This window comes from Cebidichthys violaceus, unplaced genomic scaffold, assembly GCF_023349555.1.
Source record: "Cebidichthys violaceus isolate CVI_PGR_0920_01 unplaced genomic scaffold, fCebVio1.0.p SCAF_7, whole genome shotgun sequence".
In the NCBI taxonomy this organism is placed as follows: domain Eukaryota; kingdom Metazoa; phylum Chordata; class Actinopteri; order Perciformes; family Stichaeidae; genus Cebidichthys; species Cebidichthys violaceus.
In genome coordinates this window covers 772614-793791 of record NW_027176927.1, presented here as the reverse complement: position 1 = coordinate 793791, position 21178 = coordinate 772614, and the positions used below count along the sequence as shown (strand labels likewise).

Here is a 21178-nt window from a genome sequence, read left to right as displayed (position 1 = left end):
TCTTCTCTCTCTCTCTCTTTTTCTTTTAACCTACGATGTAAGATTTCTCCACAGAGCAGCTGGCTGCTACATCCTTTCGCTCTGTGACACCTCAGTGGACCGGAATTTGATGTGGTTCAGTTCATTTAGCTTTCAACAGTCATCGTATTAAAGGAAAAGCTTTTTAGTGTAATACATAAACAGCACACACATTTGGGTAAGAAGAGTAGCCACAAATATTAGCAACCAGATATGTTGTAATTGTTATTATTTTAAACAATACATTCATGATTAACACTGTCATTATTATTATTATTATTATTATTAACACTGCAGTTATGCAGTATCACAGGTCTTGTTTTACTTATAGCAGGTATTATTCCCAACACAAAACCATAACCCCCCCGCTTCAAAAAAGGACAAAATCAGATTTTATTAATATTTTCAGCCAGACGGAGAGTCAGAGGTTTTGTGTGTCATAACAAACCAGATCAACTGTGAGTCAGTCACAAAAATAAACAAACAAATGACTTATGACGGTGTGTATTTGGAAGATTTATTACATTCATTGTTTTGGTGTTCCAACAGGATTTTTAATCTGAGACGCTGATAATCCAAATGTACTGTATGAAAATAGAAGTAATACAAAACAGTGCAAGATAAACATTTCATCAATATTTCAGTATCGATAGCTACAGTAAATATGGTGCATGTTTTGGTCAAATAGTAAAATGTTATATTTATAGGTGATAACATAAAAACAATACACAAAGAACTCACACAGATTACAGCGGTTTAAAAAAAAAAAAACAACCCCAAAAGATCTCAAACAATAACAGGCCAGTGGTGTCTTTTTATCAGTGTCTACATGACATCGTTCTTACAAAGTAGTGTTGATGTTGTAGACATTTTGATCAAAAATCCCGCCCCCAAAAAAAGAAAAAGATCCCAACTCATGATTTACCTTTTCCACAATTCAACAAAGTAAATATTCCACCTATGACCAGGTACAACTTTCCAGTTTGTGTTGCACAACCACATTGGTAAAGACGTGACACAAGAGTAGCTATGCTCGGTATCTGTCTGTAAACAAAGTGTTGCCGTCACTACGTCTCGGCATGTTCGTGGCAGGGTGTGTAAATAAAGTTTCATGGGTACCAGCTCACGACAGCAAATGTTATTTTGGGGCCTTGTCTCTTCTGCTTTGTTTGTGCAGTACAGCAGGCAGCGACGCGGTTTATACTTCTCAGATGAGTACAAGAAGTGAAATCAAAATGAAGGTTTCTGTCAGTCTGGGAAAAATATCTGGAGACATTTTTCCTCTCATAGCTTTGACGTATGCGTCCTCAGCAAGGCGAGGTCACCGCTTATCACCACCAGCAACACGTTATCTCTGTAAGACAGCCGGATTCAAGGTCAACAGCTTTCCCAAAACAAAACAACCACGTCCCCCTGAAATTAACAGCGAAAACACAGTCGTAGATCATATGCCACAATTCCTCATCGACTGTGAACTTTATTGAGATTATAACGGTACACCATTGAGCAATCTCATAACAAAAAGAGACACAGGGATATAATACAGCCTAAACAAAACGGGTCAAATGTCATTATTCTTAGGTGAAGAATCTAGTTACTTTCTTGTGGAAGTCTGTACACATGACATCTACTGCATGTCTGTCCGTCCTGGGAGAGGGAGCCCTTCCTTTTTCCCCCTAAATTATTCCCCCTAGAGTATAAAGATAGAGGGTGTCGTATGCTGCACCGAATGTAAAACCCCTTAAGACAAATTTGTGATATTGGACTGTATGAATAAAATTGATTTGACAGTTAACATCTTTAGAAAAACAGAATAATTTGGTAAAAAAGATAAGGCACAAACTGTGTAGTATTTCAAGGCTAAGGCAGCGATAGACTCTGTGATTATCCATGTAAATATGAAGTAACCTACAAACTGAAGGATAGACTTTTGAGAGTTTTTTCAGCATTTATATCTTCAGGCCGAGTGAACGCAGACGTAGAAGTTCTTGTGCTCCTCCCAGTAGTGGAGCTCATCTGTGAAGCTCCTGGAGCAGGCCAGGTCTTTGCTGGTTTTGACCGTGTGGACCACGCAGGCGCCGAGCAACTTCTTAAACAGGACCTCGGCTACACCCACCACCGTGAGCTTCTTCTGACTCTGGATCAGCTGCTGGATGTGATTGCTATCCACAGGCTCTGGCGAGGAGCTGTAGGACACCCAGACGTTAAGTTTCTCATCTGATGAAGGGACCTGGAAGCGGCTCTTCCCGGTCGGGCAGTGGTAGTCCTTCTTTTTGGCAAACAGGCCTGAAGGGGACCTGAAAACGCGTACGGACCAGCCCACCCAGTCATACTTCTTCTTTAGTTTCTCTACTATAGCATCAGCTAGCTGCTGGTTGGTTAAGTTTGACTCGTCCCTCACCAGTCGACTGGAATCCATCTCAGCCTGTTTGGGGAAGCTGATGATGCAGTCTTCAATGACGGCATTCATTTTAAGCTGGACAGTCTTCATCTTCTCCCCCCAGTCTTTCAGAAGCGCGTCCTCCTCGTCGTACCCCTTCAGAGCGGCGTGGCCCAAAAGAGCGATGAGCCCGATGCAGAACAGCTTCTTCAGCCTGGCGCAGAAGTCCTCCACCGGCCGGCGACTTTTCTCCTCGTAGTTCAGCGTGATCTCGAGCACAGATTCCCCGGAGAAGTTATCTCCCGTCACAGAGTTGTAGAGGGTGTTAAGGTTTTTGTCACCACCGTTCTTGTCAAAATTATCCAGGAAAAGCTTCTTCTTGACCTCCCGGAACTTGGGTTTGGCGTTGAGGATGTCCATGTACTTCCTGAACTGGTTAGTGATGTTCTCCTCCACTGGGAAATACACAGCATCCAATCCGCTCCTCTTAATCTCCTCGTTGATCCGCTGGATATCATCGGAGACCACCTCCAGACGTTCTCGCACCTTCTGAAACTGCTCCTTCATGAACACCGCCTCTTTGCTTTCCACATTGTCCAGAGCCAGTTTAACGATTGGAGCGGCGATGGCGAAAATGGGGAAAAGGTCGCCGGCGATGCTGGCCACCATTTCAGCTCCATGTTCAAACACTTCCATCACAGTCTCCACCATATCCTTCTTATCTGCTACAAGCTTCTGTAGCTGGTTTGCCATCTTTGCTGATGTCTCTCAGGCTGATTTTAAAAAGAGAAACATATTGATATGGTTAGAAACAGTCTGTTGTGATATTTAAGCAAGAAAACCTTCTCTAAGAACAATGAAACAGGTCAAAAACTGAACACAAATGAGGCAGAAAGTTTAAGAACTTTCAGTTTTACAGACGGTAACAAACGTTGTGTTTTCTTGATCTACTTACTATTCTGTTTCAGTGTTGTTGGACTGCGGCCTGCTTTCTCGCTCCTCTTACAACACAGCAAAAACTGATAAGGAAACAGAGAAACAGCCAAGTGAGCTCAAGTGCTGGCTGATGGACACACCCAGTGAGGAATGACTCAACAATGCAAAGGGAATTCAGCAGTGACGGAGGGATTGTTTGTATGTTATTTGTACGTAAATTGACAGTTTCATTGAGGTGGTGCAATGAAACTTATAGGTTTACGTCGTGGGCATTGAGGAGGTATCTGTTATTGGTCTTAAACAAGCAGTGCAGTCTATCATTTCAAGTATAACAGCAGCCAGTTAGCTTAGCATGAAGAGCAGAAACATCTACCTCTCTGCAAGAAAGTGAATATTATGTCAAAATGGAAAACTTGCTTTAACTATAAGCTAACAGGTATAAAAGTGCTACAGATTAAGTTATAACAGCTACTGAGTTTGCGTCAAGAGATTTATTTTCATGACAACTGAGCAACAACAATGAGATGTTCTATGGTTGAAAGGTCTGGGAGAGATTACTAAGTGGACTGTAAGTTAGGACAGTAGTTATTCTGTCCGTAAAAAAGTCACATATTCTCTTCGGGTAAATCATTGTTTTCAAGGGGCCTAACCTAATAATACAAATATAAAAAGGGTTTAGTGATGCTAGATGGGTCCTTGTATTAAGGAAATTACATCCTGTGTTGCACTGGAAAAACAAGAGGTCCATTGGATTTGGAAAATCTTATTTAACAAAACAGCTCCTCCCAAAGGTCAGGAAATGGAGAAAAAGCTGACTGAGAGCAACCCATATTCATTTTCTAGGCATGTTCAGACATGTCCTTTTGCAAAACTGGAAATGTGTAATTTAGGTGGAAATCTAAATGAGTGTACACTCTTCTACTGGCTTCACACCCTCACATTCAATGTCAACACAGCAGCTCAAGCTAATGGAGCTGTCCTCACGTGTTTTAATTCAGGTTTATGGCATCAGAGAGGGTTTTTTTAAATTGTGGCTTAAGGAGCAGATCTGTTTCTTCTCCAGCCAGCCCAGGCAATAATGAAGCAGCAGGCGTGGGAAGTGATTAAGTGGAAGAGGTTAAACTTGCTGGGCAAGGGTGCGTTTTCCAGTGAAACTCAGCAACTTACCACAGCAACAAGACAATGGAAAATAATCTGTCAGCTCGTTCGTCTCTCTGCTGAGGTGTGCTCTGTGGGGGTGATCTAGCTAGACCGCAGAAGATTTCTGTGAGAAGATGGCACCCATTTCTCAGCCTGATGCATCAAACACCTCTGCAGCAGTCAGACTCATCTGTAGGCATCAGGAAGGATGTCAACACTAGTGATTGAATTCCAACATGGATTCACAGATCTGAACAAAGATTTAGGGGGTAGTTCAACATTTTTGGAAATACACTTTTTCCCTTTCTTGCTGAGAGTTGATTAGAACATTGATACCACTCTCATGTCTGGCCGTCGTGAGATTAGGAGATTTAAACAGCTAGCTGGTTCCCCCTGTTTCCCGGCTTTATGCTAAGCTAACCAGCTGCTAGCTGTAGCTTCCGTATTTAAAGGACAGACATGAGAGTGATATTGATCCTCTTATATACTCTTGGCAAGAAAGCCAGCAAGCGCTTTTTCCAAATTGGCAAACTAGCCAAAACAAAGCATCCTTTGAATGTCAACCACAAAGTTCTATTTCTGCAATAATTGTGATATAAAATATGTGATATCTGCATAATTTTTCCTTGTGAGACTTGACAACAAAAACAACAAAGTACAGGAAATTCCAGCAGGATGTTAAGCATTTACAGTCACCGTATCTTATTTGATTTGACCGTGCTAAAACTGTGATTCCTGTTTTCCACTGATGTTATCGATCTCTTTCTCTTTCTCTCCAGGTCCCGGGGGTGGTGTAACTGCAGACTGAGTGCATGTGAAGCACCTTCACGCAGTTCAAACATGAAAGTGCTTGAAGAAATCACATTTTCAGAAACAGAGAGCTGGAGGTGCATCTCAGAGATATGAATGCCAGCCTACAGACACGAACAACAAGTCTTGTTTTTTTACGAATATTTTCACTTATATTCAGTGGTGAAAAGTAACTGAAGTACTGATTTACTTGTATACTTGTACTGTACTGTAACTTTGAGGTATTTAATATTTCGATTTATGCTATTTATACTACATTTCAGAGGGAAACACATTGTACTCTTTACTCAACAGCTACTTTTCAGATTAAATATACATTAAACCTTATAAAAAAAAAAAGCATTGTTTCCAACATTTTTTGTCTTGTGACCCTACATAATAAGTCAGTCACGGGGGACATTTTTCTGCAGAACTAGTACTTTTAGCTGATAGTTCTTCTGTATTTTGACCACAAGCTGTAGATTTTGACCTCCATTTTGAATGCAAGAGCTTCACTTCAAGAGGATTGGCTTTCGGAGGTCGGCCCTGAGGAGCAGCACCGGGTGTAGCAAAAATTGATTGCAAACATTTTTGTATTCCGTTATTAAGCCTACTCTCATTGATAAGAATGTGATGCACATAATAATAGATTTGAATCAACACCTAATTATAACTCTGGTGATGGTATGCTGTGTTGCAGGACTGTAATGACATTGTTTGCCACTAGGTGGTGTCCATTCTCTTAAATACACACACGCTCTTGTACGTTACCTGCTGTGTTGTTCCTTCAGTTGTGCATCTACACCTTTACTTACTTTGAGAAGGGAGCAAGCTCTACTTTATCCAGTACTGATATTAGCTTCATTAATATTGATGGTATAGGTTTTAATCACTGAAAAGGAATATTGAATAAAGGTTAAATAAATGGTAAATGTCAATGCAGTATTTGTGACAGCTAAGTACAAATACTTGTTTTCTTAAGATATATTCAGCATTTAAACTTTGGTCCTAAGCTTGGGGTAAAATGAGAGGAATGTTGGAGGAGACAAAGCATGACACTTAATTCAAGAAAGTCAAAAGTCAAAGTGTGGGAAAAACATAAAGAATGCTGGATAATGGTGTCTGTCTTATCTCTTATACTTACAAAAGAAAACAAAAACAGAATTATTTAAACCATCAGTTTGTTATGTCAGAGAGTCTGTCTGCAGATCAAGTGACGGTCTTGCATATGATCTTTCTTCAACCGTTTCTCATTTCTTTCTATTACACTTATTTGTATCTCTTACCATTTTTCATAGGCCATCCAGTGGTGGGCCGTAAGGGCCAGCAAAGCCTTCTCTGCTGGCCTAGACAGAATCACAAAGTTATAGCTATTTTATATTCATCCATGAATGGAGAAGGACTTCTTACTGGAACTAAAACGCACAGATGTACTGAACAGCCGTGTCATTAAACTCTTTATTAAAACCTTCTGGACCCTAGCCCTATTTTTAGGCCTCAGCTCGAAAATAGCATACCCATACGATAATGAGTGTAGCGTTGCAACTGTAAGGGCAATATTAATACCTTTGTTATTTTAATACCTTTGGTATTAAAATAACCCTAATACTTGTGAGATGTGTTGATATGTGTAAATATCAGTATATATGTTACTGGTTATGAGTAAATTAAGATGGCACACAGCACAAATTGAAAATTCTAATATTTGCCTGGAAAAAAAAAGCAATTACAGGATATTTCTTTTTAGAAATCCTGTAGATACGAGCTTTCAAGCTCTCCCAGATCATAGCACTATATGTTGAGGGTCTCTAAACAAATGTTTACTTTGATAAAGTGAAGCTTTATCTAGTACATCTTGATCTAGTACAGAGAGGTCAGACGAGGTCAACCAAAATGTAATCTTGTTCCATTGTAATTTTATAGAGTATATAATGATATATTTCACTTCTTTTATCACTAATAGTGTTCAATCTATCCAATTACAGCAGTTTGGCATCATTTTGAGAGCCTGCATCCTCTCTGAGACTGTTTATGTCTGTCATCCATGGGATTTTCTCGTCTGAATTCCAGTTTGTTTCTCTTCCAGGACCTTACAGACTGTGTGAAGAGCCGATTTGACCCAATGAACCTTCCATAGACGTGTCACAGCCTGCTCTGTTGAGACGACCCAACGTGACTTTGATTGACAGAATCCGTTAGCCAATCAGAATAAGAAACGTCAAATTTCTAAAATCTGATTTGCTGAGACGTATAACCCTTATTGAGAGATCGTAGAAACTTATGAAAATATAAAAGTATATTTTCACAACTACAGAATGGGATAGACTTCTTGAATAGACAAGAAGACCCATTTGCTGTCTTACCCATTTATAGGAGGACAGAAGACCCTTCTGCTATCAGAGAGGGAAGCATGAGGAAGAGGAAAGATAGACCCCCAAAAACGTAGGAATGTCAGAGAGCTGACTGTGAGAGCCTGCAAAAAACATGCAGGAAGACAGTGGAGCAGAGCAGAGAGAAGAGAAGAGGAGGGGAGGAGAGACCTGGATTATACAGCATTGCAAATGAGTGAAAACTGATTAGAGGAAAGACCCCTTCAGAGTAGGAGTGTTAGAATTAGTTGTTGTAGCACACAGACTGTTTCATTGACTTGAGATTGTAGTATGTGATTGTTATGTGAGAAACTTGAATAAAAACACAGCCTTACCATTTGTGTCTGAAGCCAAATAAAGTATTCTGGTCCTTTAAAACAATTTAACCCTCTTCTCCTGTCCATAAATGGTGTGATAAGATGTGACGACTGAAGCATGCAGAGGAGCTTAAGGTAAATTCCCTGGGTGAAGACATGGCAGAGTTAGTCATAAAATGGTGAGAATGTTCACAATAGGCAATAGTAAAGTACAGACAAAGTACATAACTATTACATACAGGGTGTTAGAGTTGCATGCCATTAAGAGCGCCTAGGGCTTTGCCGTAAAAGACTCTTAAAAATACAATAATTCCGAAATCCTAACGATTAAGCCACGGGGTGAGATAAAAGACCGACGGTATTGTCCCGACAGCGGAAAAAGGAATCTAATCCTTGCCGGTGGGACAGCCGACGGAGTGACCACCGTGTTAGGTGCGAACGACTTCCCCGCTTAGACACGGGGCAGGAGCCGCTCGCGCTTCACCCTCCCCCTTCAGCTAGCAGACACACGAGGCCCATGAGCTCAGCGGGACCTTTGAATTCACACAGAGCGGCGTCCGCTGCGCAGATAGATAGTACACATGAACGGATTAATATTATTTTTTGCTGCAGAACATCTCAAAGGAAGGAGCTGGTTTATGATGTGATCGATAACGCGGATTATGATGATGGCTTTGTTTTGTAAGTAACACTGCGAGGCTGTGTCGTAGCGGAATGTGAAAAACATGGCTGCGACCGTTTGGTTGCTAGCGATCTCCTGAGCTAACGGGTGTTAGCATTGAATGACTTTTTCAAAACGTTATTGGCATAAATGTGGCGAGTGGGTCTGCCTAGGGGACGCTATATGGATTTTGATATTTGGTACTATATGTAGCTTTGTCTGAGTTGTGTTTGGAGTTTGTACAAACAGCTGAGATGACTTTGTAGAGCAGGAGCAGCAGTTTGAGCAGGTATGCGACATCATTATATTCGTTACTGATGAGTGCACATTATGAGTGGGTGGATTTTTGGATGAATGCGTTGACCCCGCCGGCGGGGGCGCTCGGGCCCAAGAGGTTTTAACAAAGAAAGCAGGATGGACTTGTCTTTAAATCGTGAACAGCAGCTTTGGTAAGTGAACTGCAGTAGCTTTAATAGCCATACATATTATTTACGTCATTATTTAATATGCTTGTTTATATATTATTATTATTTGTACAAGTTGTTTTTATGAATATGAATTTTCGTTTGGTTTTATATGTGATAGGAACTATTGTTACGTCCTATGTTGCGCTGGGGACACATTTAGCCGGTGCATAGCAACAAGAAGACGCGCGAAGCGGCCACGGTCTACATCAGGGGTGGCCAACCAGTCAGAGACCAAGAGCCACATTTTTTACTGTGTTACCGCAAAGAGCCACATCATACACATGGGCACACATGAACATCACCCCATCCCTTCCTCACACACACACACACACATACCTTTGCTCAGCCAGATTGATTGTAAATGTCACACACCAACATGATAATGACAGAAGTTGACTCCTACAGTACTAAGACCACAGGCCAGTCATTTTCAACAATGAACATTGTGTGCACTGTCTCACACAGACAAACTCTCAGTTCAACCAAGTCCACAAACTAAAATATAATAATTTACAATAGCGTTTTTCTTTTACTATGCATGTTACTTAGTGGGACTTCTGGCATTCCTTGCCTTGAACAATCCTCTTCAAATCTGGCTTGTATTCCGTTGTTGCCACTCAAAGCAATTCTTTCACATCGGTGTCAGTCAGAACAGATCGATGCTTTGATTTCACGTGTTTCAGGGTAGAAAACACAGACTCGCAGACGTATGTTGACCCAAACATTGACAGTATCTTAAGCGCAGCCCGTTTGACATTGGGGTATTTTTCCATTGGCACACTTTTCCAGAACTCAATGGTATCTTCCCTTAAAGCAGGTTTCAGTTGGTCCTCCTCACGAAGATCGATCATCTCCAACTCAGCCGCAGCCTCATCTGTGACTAGCGGGGCTTTCAAACAGTCCGTCTCAGCATTAAATGGGTCGACGAGGAATGTAATCTGTGGCCTTTTCAGTTGTAGATCACGGAACCGGGCCACAAAGCTTTCGTGCAGGTTTTCAACCAGTGTTGCATATCTGACTCTTTGCTTATTCAGGGCGGCGCTGGTGACTTGCCCGCTGGCTTCTAGCAGAGTGGGAAAATGTGTTAAATCTCCCTTTTGAATATGTGCCTTGAACAGCTTCAGTTTGTTGACAAATGCAAACACACTTTGCACCAGGTCAGGCAGCATTTTTAACTTACCCTGCAAGGTCAGGTTCAGTCTGTCCAAGTGACTCAGCATGTCGACCAAAAAGGCCAGATCCATAATCCACTCGAGGTCCGAGAGCTCGGGATAGTCCTTGTCCTTCTCTTCCATGAACAGTTTCACGGCATCCAAAAGCTGAAAGAGGCGAGAGAGTACCTGGCCTTTTGACAGCCACCTCACAGTGCAGTGCAGCGGCAGGTCACCTGGAAGCCCTTGGTCCAGCTCAGCGATGAGATTTTTGAATTGCAGGTGGTTAAGCGCATGTGTGCAGATGTAGTTGACGATTTCCATCACAGGCTTCATGACATTGTTTAAATTCAATGATTTAGACACGAGTTGCTCCCTGTGGATGATGCAGTGGAAATTCCAAAACTCGGGAAATGTTTGGTCAGCTTTGCACAGCCCCACAAGCCCGTTCACAGATCCGATCATGGCTGGCGCTCCATCCGTAGCTATTGCAGTTAGTTTTGGTATGGGCGGATTTGCTTTCGCAAATGCAGCCATCATTGTTTCTTTCACATCTATGCCACGGGTTCTGTCTTTTAATGGCACAATATCAAGGAGTTCTTCTTTGATCAAACAATCGTTTGACACAGACCGTGCAAATATTGCCAACTGAGGCTTGTCTTGTATGTCACAACTCTCATCCAATGCGACACTAAAATACTCACATGCTTGAAGGTCAGAGTGCAACTGTGATTCAATAGCCTTGTTAATGTCCGATATTCTGTGTTCAACAGTGTGGCGGGACAGTTGGACGTCTGATACCATTCGTTTTAGTTTGTCGTTTCCAGGAGACAAGATTTCAACAACGTCACCGAGGCATTTTTTAACGAACTCCCCTTCATTGTATGGCTTTTTGGCCCGTGCAATGTTCCAAGCCAGTTGATACGATGCAAGCGTTACAGTCTCTGAGTGCTTCGTAAATTTTTGGAAAAATTGTATCTGCTTTTCTGCCTGACTTTTCAAAGTGACCAACTTGTGCTTGCAAAGTTCAGTCCCTTTTGGAAATTCCTGGTCGATGTTAGCATGGAGTGAGCTGAAGTGGCGCTGAAGATTTGAAGCTTTGAAATGCGCTAATGACGCCTGACATATAAGGCAGAATGGCTTTCCATTACGTTCAACAAAAAAATATAAACTCTCCCACTCTGTTAAAAACGTCCTGTGTTCATCTTCATATTTTCGTTTTTCTGTGCATTTTTTTCCTGACATTTTGAGAGCAAACTTGACACAGAGGTATTTTCATCCCACGCACATCCGCGTTTGACGAAAATACCGTATTGAACTCAAACGAAGCGAACACGCACATGCGCGTTTGACGAAAATACCGTATTGAACTCCAACGAAGCGAACACACACATGCGCGTTTGACGAAAATACCGTAATGAACTCAAACGAAGCGAACACGCACATGCGCGTTTGACGAAAATACCGTATTGAACTCCAACGAAGCGAACACACACATGCGCGTTTGACGAAAATACCGTATTGAACTCAAACGAAGCGAACACGCACATGCGCGTTTGACGAAAATACCGTATTGAACTCAAACGAAGCGAAGACGCACATTAAAAAAACACAAATACAAACTTCGATATAAACGTAAGAGCCGCATGAAACCGGGCAAAGAGCCGCATGCGGCTCGGGAGCCGCGGGTTGGCCAGGCCTGGTCTACATACTCCGCGCTAAGTGTTAAAGTTAAACTGTTAAAGTTAAGTTTACGTTTTTAAGTGATCTACTTTCACAAGATTTATGTGTTTTCAAGTGGACTCATTTTCCCTCTCGGTGTTGACAGACGAATAAATCCGTCAGTAACAACAACTAAGCTGTCGTGTATTTCCTGGAGGGAGTGATAGCGTTACTATTGTTAATTTGTCTATAGCGTACAATGCACGGCCCGCCACTGGTTTTGATAAGCTGCGAGTGGTAAGAGTAAATATTATGATCAGTGGTGGAATGTAACTAAGTATATTTGCTTAAGTACTGTACTACTGTACAATTCCAAGGTACTTTACTTGAGTATTTCTCTTTTATTCAACTTTGTACTTTTTACTCCACTACATTTGTCTGGCAGCTTTAGTTACTAGTTACTTTGCACATTATATTTGTTCAAACCCTTCCTAACTACCCAAACTGAACAACAGAGTATAAAAGAATTAAAATAAGCTACACCTGAAACATCTGCAGCAGGAATAGTGATCCAAAGAAATATACATTTGTAATATCCATATATAATAGTAAAACACTGACAGGGATCATGTATCTGATAGATTAGTACTTTTATTACTATTGTTTGTAGTCCAATGACCTCATTTTCTGTTTGTCAGTTCAGTGAACGATGAACTGAAGTCAGGTTGAATGTGTGAGGTGAGATGTGAAGGACAGCTGACAGCTGATCGTCAGTGAGAGAGGATCTGGATTAATTAAACTCCATCAAGGAGAATGTTTGTTCACATATGTAGGTCGATCCGAAAATATTATAAAGACAGTGCCAAAAGGTATTTGAACAAAGCACACCGTGACGACATGTCACTCGTGTGCTGACGCAGATACACAGACAAGCGCACACAAAGACACACACCTCGTTCATTGCGCTCATCTCTTGTTAATTTTTGTAAATGTCTGTTTCTTAACACGATAAATAAACATAAATCAAGTTTACTTTCAATACAAATCCTTATGACTGATTTGGCTTGATTTTGAGTGAGCGGGTCAATATGACCCTGAACAGCAGAGGTGTCTCATCATATTTATCTACATCAAAGTACATCAAAAGTTTCAAAATGTAAAAAAATACAATTTGGTAGACTGATGCAATTTATATCTAGGTTTTTCCAAAGTAGCCAACATTTGTTTTGTATTTTTCATGAAATCGAGTGAGCTATCCAAATTTACAAACTATATTTATTATGATTTTTTGGTTTCTGACCACTTTTGGATGATTAAACATGGGCCGGGTCAAATTCACCAGGGAACATCATTGCTGTACATGAGGACCGAACATAGCAGGAGGGTTGAACAGATTCCAGTACTTCTTCTTTATAGTCACCATCATGTCATACAATTGTATTAATATGATGCACATTTAATTAGAGATCTAGAAACATAGAACATTGATTTGATTTTTTATTTGATTTTGTTTGACGGTGAGATGTCCTGTGTATCGACTCTCGAGGGCAGGCAGATCGACGGTGAGATGTCCCGTGGATCGACACCGGAGGGCAGGCAGGTCGACGGTGAGATGTCCCGTGGATCGACACCGGTGGGCAGGCAGATCGACGGTGTTATGTCCCGTGGATCGACACCGGTGGGCTGGCAGATCGACGGTGAGATGTCCCGTGGATCGACACCGGAGGCTGGTAGATTGACAGGTACTCAAGGCGGAAGATGGTACTCGGGTTAAAGCTGGTTTGGGAATCAAGATGGAACCTTCAGTTCCAGCCACCTCCGAGTCGCAGCGACCTCCATTTCCCACCGCCGGGTCAGCATCCTGTTCCCCGACTCCGAGAGTCCGAGTCCGGTCCGCCTGAGCACCTGTGTCCGGAGCAGGTTCGGCAGTTCTGACGTCCGCCGGAGCACCGGTGTCCGGAGCCCTTCTGTCCTCCGGTGCCGATCCACGGGACATCTCACCGTCGATCTGCCTGCCCTCCGGTGTCGATCCATGGAACATCATGCCGTCGATCTGCCTGCCCTCCGGTGTCGATCCACGGGACATAGAAGGGCTCCGGACACAGGTGCTCAGGCGGACCGGACTCGGACTCTCGGAGTCGGGGCTCACAACAGGATGCTGGCCCGGCGGCGGGAACTGGAATTCGGTGCGACTCGGAGGCGGCTGGACCTGGAGGTTCCGTCTTGATTCCCGAACCAGCTTTAACCCGAGTACCGTCTTCTGCCTCGAGTACCTCTCAATCTACCAGCCCTCTGGTGTCGATCCACGGGATATCTCACCGTTGATCTGGCTGCTCTCCGCTGTCGAGCTGCCGCTTCCGAGCCGCAGCAACCTCCAATTTCTGCCGCCGGGCCAGCATCCTTTTCCCCGGAGCCCCGACTCCGAGAGTCCGGTCTGCCTGAGCACCTTTGTCTGGGGTAAGTTTGGTCGTCCAGCTTACCTTCTGAGCACCTGTGTCGGCCAGAAGGACGGCTGGATGACCGAACTTTCGCCGAACGCAGGTGCTCAGAATGACGGCTGGACGACCGAACTTGCTCCAGACACAGGTGCTCAGACGGACTGGACTCTCGGAGTTGGGGCTCCAGGAAACAGGATGCTGGCCCGGTGGCGGGAACTGGAGGTCGCTGCGGCTCTGAAGCGGCGGCTCGACACCGGAGGGCAGGCAGGTCGTCGTTGAGATGTCCCGTGGATCAACATCGGAGGGCAGAAGGGCTCCGGACACCGGTGCTCCGGCGGGCGGCTGGACTGCTGAACTGGGCCAGCATCCTTTTCCCCAGAGCCCCGACTCCAAGAGTCCGGTCTGCCTGAGCACCTGTGTCTGGGGCAAGTTTTGTCATCCAGCTTACCTTCTGAGCACCTGTGTCAGCCAGAAGGACGGCTGGACGACCGAACTTTCGCCGGACGCAGGTGCTCAGACGGACTGGACTCTCGGAGTCGGGGCTCCGGGGAACAGGATGCTGGCATGGCGGCGGGAACTGGAGGTCACTGCGACTCGGAAGCGGCAGCTCAACACCGGAGGGCAGGCAGATCGTCGGCGAGATGTCCCGTGGATCGACACCGGAGGGCAGAAAGGCTCCGGACACCGGTGCTCTGGTGGACGGCCGGACTGAAGAACTTGCTCCGGACGCAGGTGCTCAGGCGGACTTGCTCTCCGAGTCGGGGTTCCGGGGAACAGGATGCTGGTATGGCAGCTCGACGGTGTGATTCCCGTGGATCGACACCGGAGGTCAGGCAGTTCGACGGTGTGGTACCCGAGGTCCGACACCGGAAGTAAGTCATCTTGACGGTGTGGTACTCGAGGTCCGACACCGGAGGTCAGGCAGCTCGACGGTGTGATTCCCGTGGATCGACACCGGAGGTCAGGCAGTTTGACGGTGTGGTACCCGAGGTCCGACACCGGAAGTAAGTCATCTCGACGGTGTGGTACCCGAGGTCCGACACCGGAGGTCAGGCAGCTCGACGGTGTGATTCCCGTCGATCAACACCGGAGGTCAGGCAGTTCAATGGTGTGGTACCCGAGGTCCGACACTGGAAGTAAGTCATCTCGACGGTGTGGTACCCGAGGTCCGACAACGGAGGTCAGGCAGCTCGACGGTGTGATTCCCGTGGATCGACACCGGAGGTAAGGCAGCTCGACGGTGTGGTACCCGAGGTCCGACACCGGAGGTCAGGCAGCTCGACGGTGTGATTCCCGTGGATCGACACCGGAGGTCAGGCAGCTCGATGGTGTGGTACTCGAGGTCCGACACCGGAGGTCAGGCAGCTCGACGGTGTGATTCCCGTGGATCGACACCGGAGGTCAGGCAGCTCGACGGTGTGATTCCCGTGGATCGACACCGGAGGTCAGGCAGCTCGACGGTGTGATTCCTGTGGATCGACACCGAAGGTAAGGCAGTTCAATGGTGTGGTACCCGAGGTCCGACACTGGAAGTAAGTCATCTCGACGGTGTGGTACCCGAGGTCCAACAACGAAGGTAAGGCAGCTCGACGGTGTGGTAAACCGGGGTCCTACACCGGAGGTCAGGCTGATCGACGATTAGCCGTTGTTGCTTGCGGTCGGTTGCTCCGAGTCCGGAGTGGAGCGACGCATGTGGCAGCGGCGGCTGCGCCGCGATGGTCTGGGTTGTTGAGGTGTGTGAGATAGACAGGAGAGATGGGGCAGAGGGTGGATGAAGGAAGGGGAGACTGGGGAGGGAGGTGGGGAGGTGAAGCGGGGAGGAAGATGTTTCTATTGAGCCCCGTCCACATTTCTGTCATGTCTTTTCCTTGACAGAAAGCTGAAGCACCCAGTTTCCTTTTTCTCATCCTTCTCCTCCTTCACTTTGTTTTTTCTCTCCTGCTTTTCCAACCTTTTAAAGAAGAACCACCTCTTCTTTTTCTCCACTGGCAGACAGATATGTAGCAGCACTTTGTTGTCCTCTCTCAGCTGATATATGTCTGCCTCCTGGCTCTGATGTATATCGCACAACATGTGGTTCCTAGCGATCTGTTCTTTCAATTTATCGGTCAGACCTTGGTTGATGGCTTGCATGGAAACGAGCATGTTTTCAGAGTCTTTCAGGTTCAGCGAGAGGCTCTCGTTGTGTTCGCTGAGAGCAGAGAGTTTTCCTGCGTAGTCTTCAACCATCTTGTTGTAGTTGATGATCGCTGTCCCCTTCAGACCCTTCAGCTTGTCTATGCGCTCATCAGCGACCATGAGACTCTTCTGTAGACGGCTTGATTTAACCTCGCCATCATGGACCCTTTGACAGAAGCTCCACTTTTCACTGTCAGACCTTTGTTGGGATGCCTCCAGGTCTCTGACACGCTTTCTCAGGCGCTCAATCTCGGCGTTGGCAAGGGTGAGCTTCACTTTAAGAGGATTGGCTTTCGGAGGTCGGCCCTGAGGAGCGGCACCGGGTGTAGCGGCCTGCGGCGGTGGGGAGACGGCACCGGGTGTAGCGGCCTGCGGCGGTGGGGAGACGGCACCGGGTGTAGCGGCCTGCGGCGGTGGGGAGACGGCACCGGGTGTAGCGGCCTGCGGCGGTGGGGAGATGGCACTGGGTGTAGCAGTAGGCTTTATTATGATGCTACTGGTGCCCTGAGCATTACATACTGTGATCTTGCACTCAACGTTCTTGCTGATGTCCATGGCGCTAACAGAAGAGTCTTGAAAAGGAACGTTCTTGCGGATGTCCATGGCGCTAACAGAAGAGTCTTGAAAAGGAACGTTCTTGCGGATGTCCATGGCGCTAACAGAAGAGTCTTGAAAAAGACCGATGGTATCGGTAGAATATATGTCTTTAAAAAGACTGTTGTTGTGTGTTGAAGATGGTCTCTGTTAGATGATCTCTGGTAGATATACACCGACTGTCCTTAACTGTTTGGCTTCAATCTTCGATTTGAAGCCAAACATTTCATCTCCATGGATACATAACAGGGAGGAAGGAGTTTCACTTCTGTTACCAAGGAGACGGAAAGCTAGACTCGTTTCTGTGTAGGAGGTGTTGATTTGTTGTTAGTATTTTGTTATTGTTTAAAGGCTCCTATAGTGGCAGCTTATTTTACCGTCCTTCTTGGCCACTTCATGTCCAACTTACGTGCTCTTGCAGGCTAAAGTTGTCTTGTTAGCTGTCCAATGATGAGGCTCGTAGTTTGTAGTCAAAAGTAGTTTTATTCGATGTAAACAAAAAATAAAGAAAATCCTTATGCAATAACTGGAGTACCAAAACACTGACCCTCTGCTGGCTATTACTAAAAAGTCCATAATCTGCCATCTATAAATCTGCAGGTGTTTGCACCGTGTCCCTACGGTGTTTGTTTTGTGATGTATGTGTGAGTGAGCTGCCCTAACTCTGCCAATTCCCCCAACGGGATTAATAAATACTCCATCTATCCAGCCGTCCATCCCGAAATCTCCATGTCATGTTGCAGGTGTGAGAGATGTTGTCGGAGACAAGGGAGTGACTGTGTTCACCGTGGCGACTGACAGTAAGAGCATGTTACCACCTCTGTGTCAAATCCTCAAGACTCTTTGCTGCAGTCCGATGTGCTCCTCAGGGTACAAGGTGCTGATGCAGAGCAATACAATTTCAGCTCTTGGGGTGAGAGAAACTGTTTATTAAAAGTCTTAAGATGTCCAGGTCGAAAACAAAGAGATTTAAATGTTTTGAATCTTTTACAGACTATACAGATCATGGTGGGCCTGTTCAACATCGGACTTGGGCCAGGACGAACAAGCCTTCATCCTGAGGATTTTGCCCATTTGGGAGCTGCATACTGGCTGGGCGGCGTGGTAAAATAATATTGGGAGAATATTCTTTTGCTTTGGTTTCATATTACTATAGAGAGCCAAGGCAAAAGCAGGGGTTTTGTTGATGTTTTTGTAACGCCTCATGAAACGGACACAATTACCAGAACTTTAAAATGCATTTAAACGCTCCATTGGCTGTTTGAAGAATAACTCGTGGAAATATCACTGGCTTCTTTTTCTCATGTCCTCTCTTCAGTTCATCGTAGCTGGAATCCTGTCCCTTCTTGCCAACCGGTTCCCCTGTCCTTGCTTGGTAAGTAAAGACTAAAGGCCCTTTCAGACATGCACCTCTTATCCTGGCTCTCTTACTGAAGCGTTTGGTGCGGCTGGTCTGGCTGGGGGGGGTCGGAGGATGACGTGGGCTGTGACTTAAATGCAGCTGCAGAAGTTCTCTGCATTAGTTCATCCGCATGTGCCTGTCAATCAGTGACCTGATTTTCTCCTCGCTGTCAGGTTAAAGAATTAACAATAACGTTATAAAACAGCGTCATTCTGACCAACAGTCTCTTCTCGTATTTTCACTTTATATTCTGTCGGATATTATGAAACAGGCAGCAGATCTTTGCTCATGAATAACGTTTTTGATTATGAAATTGAAGAATGCATTTGTTGCAATCATAACATTTTGAACTCCCTGCTCCATCTTGTGCACCCGGCGCCAAATGAATAAATAAATGTCCACTCCTGTCTGTTTGAAACTAAGATTTAACGAAAAGAAGAAAAAGGGACACTGTGAAGTCAAAAGAATAACGTATTCTTTCCTCTCAGGTGGGCTTTGCTGTGTTGGTGAACATAGTTGGATCTATCTTCGCCGTTGTTGGCATTGGGATGTATGCCACAGACATTAACGATGTCTCTAACACCAGGTTTTGTGACGGGTACAATGCTCATCGTTCTGGTGACAACTGCAAATATGTGAAATACTTTTTCCAGGTAAGCATACCTTTAAAGGATAAAGCTGTTTTTATTTTTGTTGTTGTCAACACATCCTGTTAAAAACAACGAACCAATAATGTTAGTTCAGCCCGTCTATCCGCACTTTTCAACTTCTTTACTCTGTCTGTGGCTCTCAGCTCCAAGCTCAGTCGTTTCTGCTGAAGTCATAAATCATTAAAAAACTTCCTACATATTTAGATTTCTTTTTTTATTTAATGGCTCCACAATTTCCTTCAACACCTGGACAATGTAGTCTTCAGCAATTGTTACTCAGAGGAGTTAATAGAGCATTTGTTGGGACTATTTTCAGCTGTTTTTAAAAAAATAAATAGATAATCTATGGAAAAGAATGGAACTCAGAGGAATTTGAATTCAATATTTATTTTTGTCCTTTAATGAGATTTGTTGACAATAACAAAAATATTGAATTTTTCCAGCCTTTAATGTTAAACTTGAAAACACAATCATACAGTATGGAGCATTCTGCGGAGTCTTGATCGTGTAATTCTAAACCGACTTTGGCAGTTTCATAGTGCAGGAATCTGTCTGCATTCGATTGTACCTGATAAATCATTAACGTTCACATTTTAAAGTTTAGTTTAAAATATCTGCAAATCAAACTGAATTCCTTCTTTTTCTTTCTTTCTTGTCGTGTATCAGCGTTTGATGACAGCCATGGACATTACTATGATCGTCCTGACTGTCCTCCAGCTGTGCGTCTGCATCAGCGTCACTGTTCTGGGCATCAGAGCTCTCTTCAACATGAGGAAGGAAGAGGTACGAACACACCCGAGCACAATCCACGTCAATTACTGATCAATAGTACTTTAAGTAGTAGTCCTAGTATCTGCAGGGAATCCAACATCAGCGTTAGTAATGGAAGTAGTTGTAGTAGGTGTACAGTATGTGGTTAGATCAGTGAGTGTAGTATACAACATGAGTAACACTATAAAGTTGACTTTCTTGAACTTTGTCATGTTGTCACTTTATGTAAGTTTACTTTGTTGTGTGTCAGCAGGGAGGCAGAGATGAGGACATTTACCAGCCAGTGTTGAAGGAAGTCCTCATGACCAGTCCTGGTGCTTAAAATCTATTAATCATGCATCCAAACACAAGAGGATGGTGTAGGAGTATGATAAGCAACACATCATTGTAATCCTTCAACATATCAGCTTAAAACAAATCAAAACTGCTTTATTTCTAATCACAAATACACTGCAATTATATGCTGAAGAGAAAGTTCCGTCCGCTCTTTTATCAACTTCTGGATTATAAACTTTATGTAAACTTTCTTCAATAAAGGTAAAAATGTTGACAATGTTTTTGAGTTTTTCAAATTTCAAGAATGAGATTCCATTCACTTCATTGAGGAGACAGACATCTCAAACTCTTGGCAGATTAAAACTAAATCATCAGCATGGCCTTTCTGGGATAGTAGTAACTTCTCCATATTCACCAAGGGTATTACAGTACGCACAATCTGAAGTACACAAAATAAAACACGAGATGGCGCAGCAGAGACACTGCATTATAGAGACGGGTTATGTTTTAGAGCGGACCGAAAAATCACTCTGGAGGAATTTGTATCCCCCCTATACGTTTTGCTGAAAATGTTACAAATAAGCCACTGGAAAATTTGCATATTACAATGGCTATTAAATTCCGGTCCTTTCAGTCATTTTACAACTTTATTTACAATTGTATACGAGTTTTATACACATTTTTATAAGAATGTAAAAATGGTGAAGACTGTCTAAAGAATTTGAAAGTGGATAAAGTTTTAATTTTCAAATGCCGGTTTCCTGTGAGCCTGCCAAAAGAAATTCCATTCACTTCAATTGTATTTGGGAGGAAGTCATCGCTATAACCCAAACCATCTGCATGCCTGGATGCATGCTTTGAATGATCATAACACTACCATTTAGATAGATAGATAGATAGATAGATAGATAGATAGATACTAACTTTATTGATCCCGCGAGGGGAAATTATTTTGTTACAAGCAGCAATAGGTTACAGA

The 21178-nt window shown here is 44.0% G+C and overlaps 2 protein-coding genes across 4 annotated transcripts; one reads left to right on the top strand and one right to left on the bottom strand.

Moving 5' to 3' along the window:
* Window positions 1-521: 521 nt before the first annotated feature.
* On the bottom strand, window positions 522-4156 carry LOC137891564 (protein rapunzel-like). Its single transcript, XM_068736244.1, has 2 exons — window positions 3354-4156; window positions 522-3171 (listed from the first exon to the last, which is right to left on the bottom strand). Exon 2 carries the CDS (start codon window positions 3149-3151, stop codon window positions 1976-1978), a length of 1176 nt encoding a protein of 391 aa, XP_068592345.1. The 5' UTR covers window positions 3152-3171; window positions 3354-4156; the 3' UTR covers window positions 522-1975.
* Window positions 4157-17128: 12972 nt separating this feature from the next.
* LOC137891226 (membrane-spanning 4-domains subfamily A member 8-like) lies at window positions 17129-20476 on the top strand. 3 transcript variants are annotated; one of them, XM_068735741.1, is made up of 6 exons: window positions 17129-18013; window positions 18094-18204; window positions 18419-18475; window positions 18991-19155; window positions 19819-19935; window positions 20174-20476. In XM_068735741.1, exons 1-6 carry the CDS (start codon window positions 17909-17911, stop codon window positions 20243-20245), a joined length of 627 nt encoding a protein of 208 aa, XP_068591842.1. In that variant the 5' UTR covers window positions 17129-17908; the 3' UTR covers window positions 20246-20476. The 3 variants fall into 3 exon arrangements, with proteins under 3 accessions (XP_068591842.1, XP_068591844.1, XP_068591843.1); XM_068735743.1 differs by having other exon boundaries at window positions 17130-18013; window positions 18991-19137; XM_068735742.1 differs by having other exon boundaries at window positions 17135-18013; window positions 20177-20476.
* The last annotated feature ends 702 nt before the right edge of the window (window positions 20477-21178 follow it).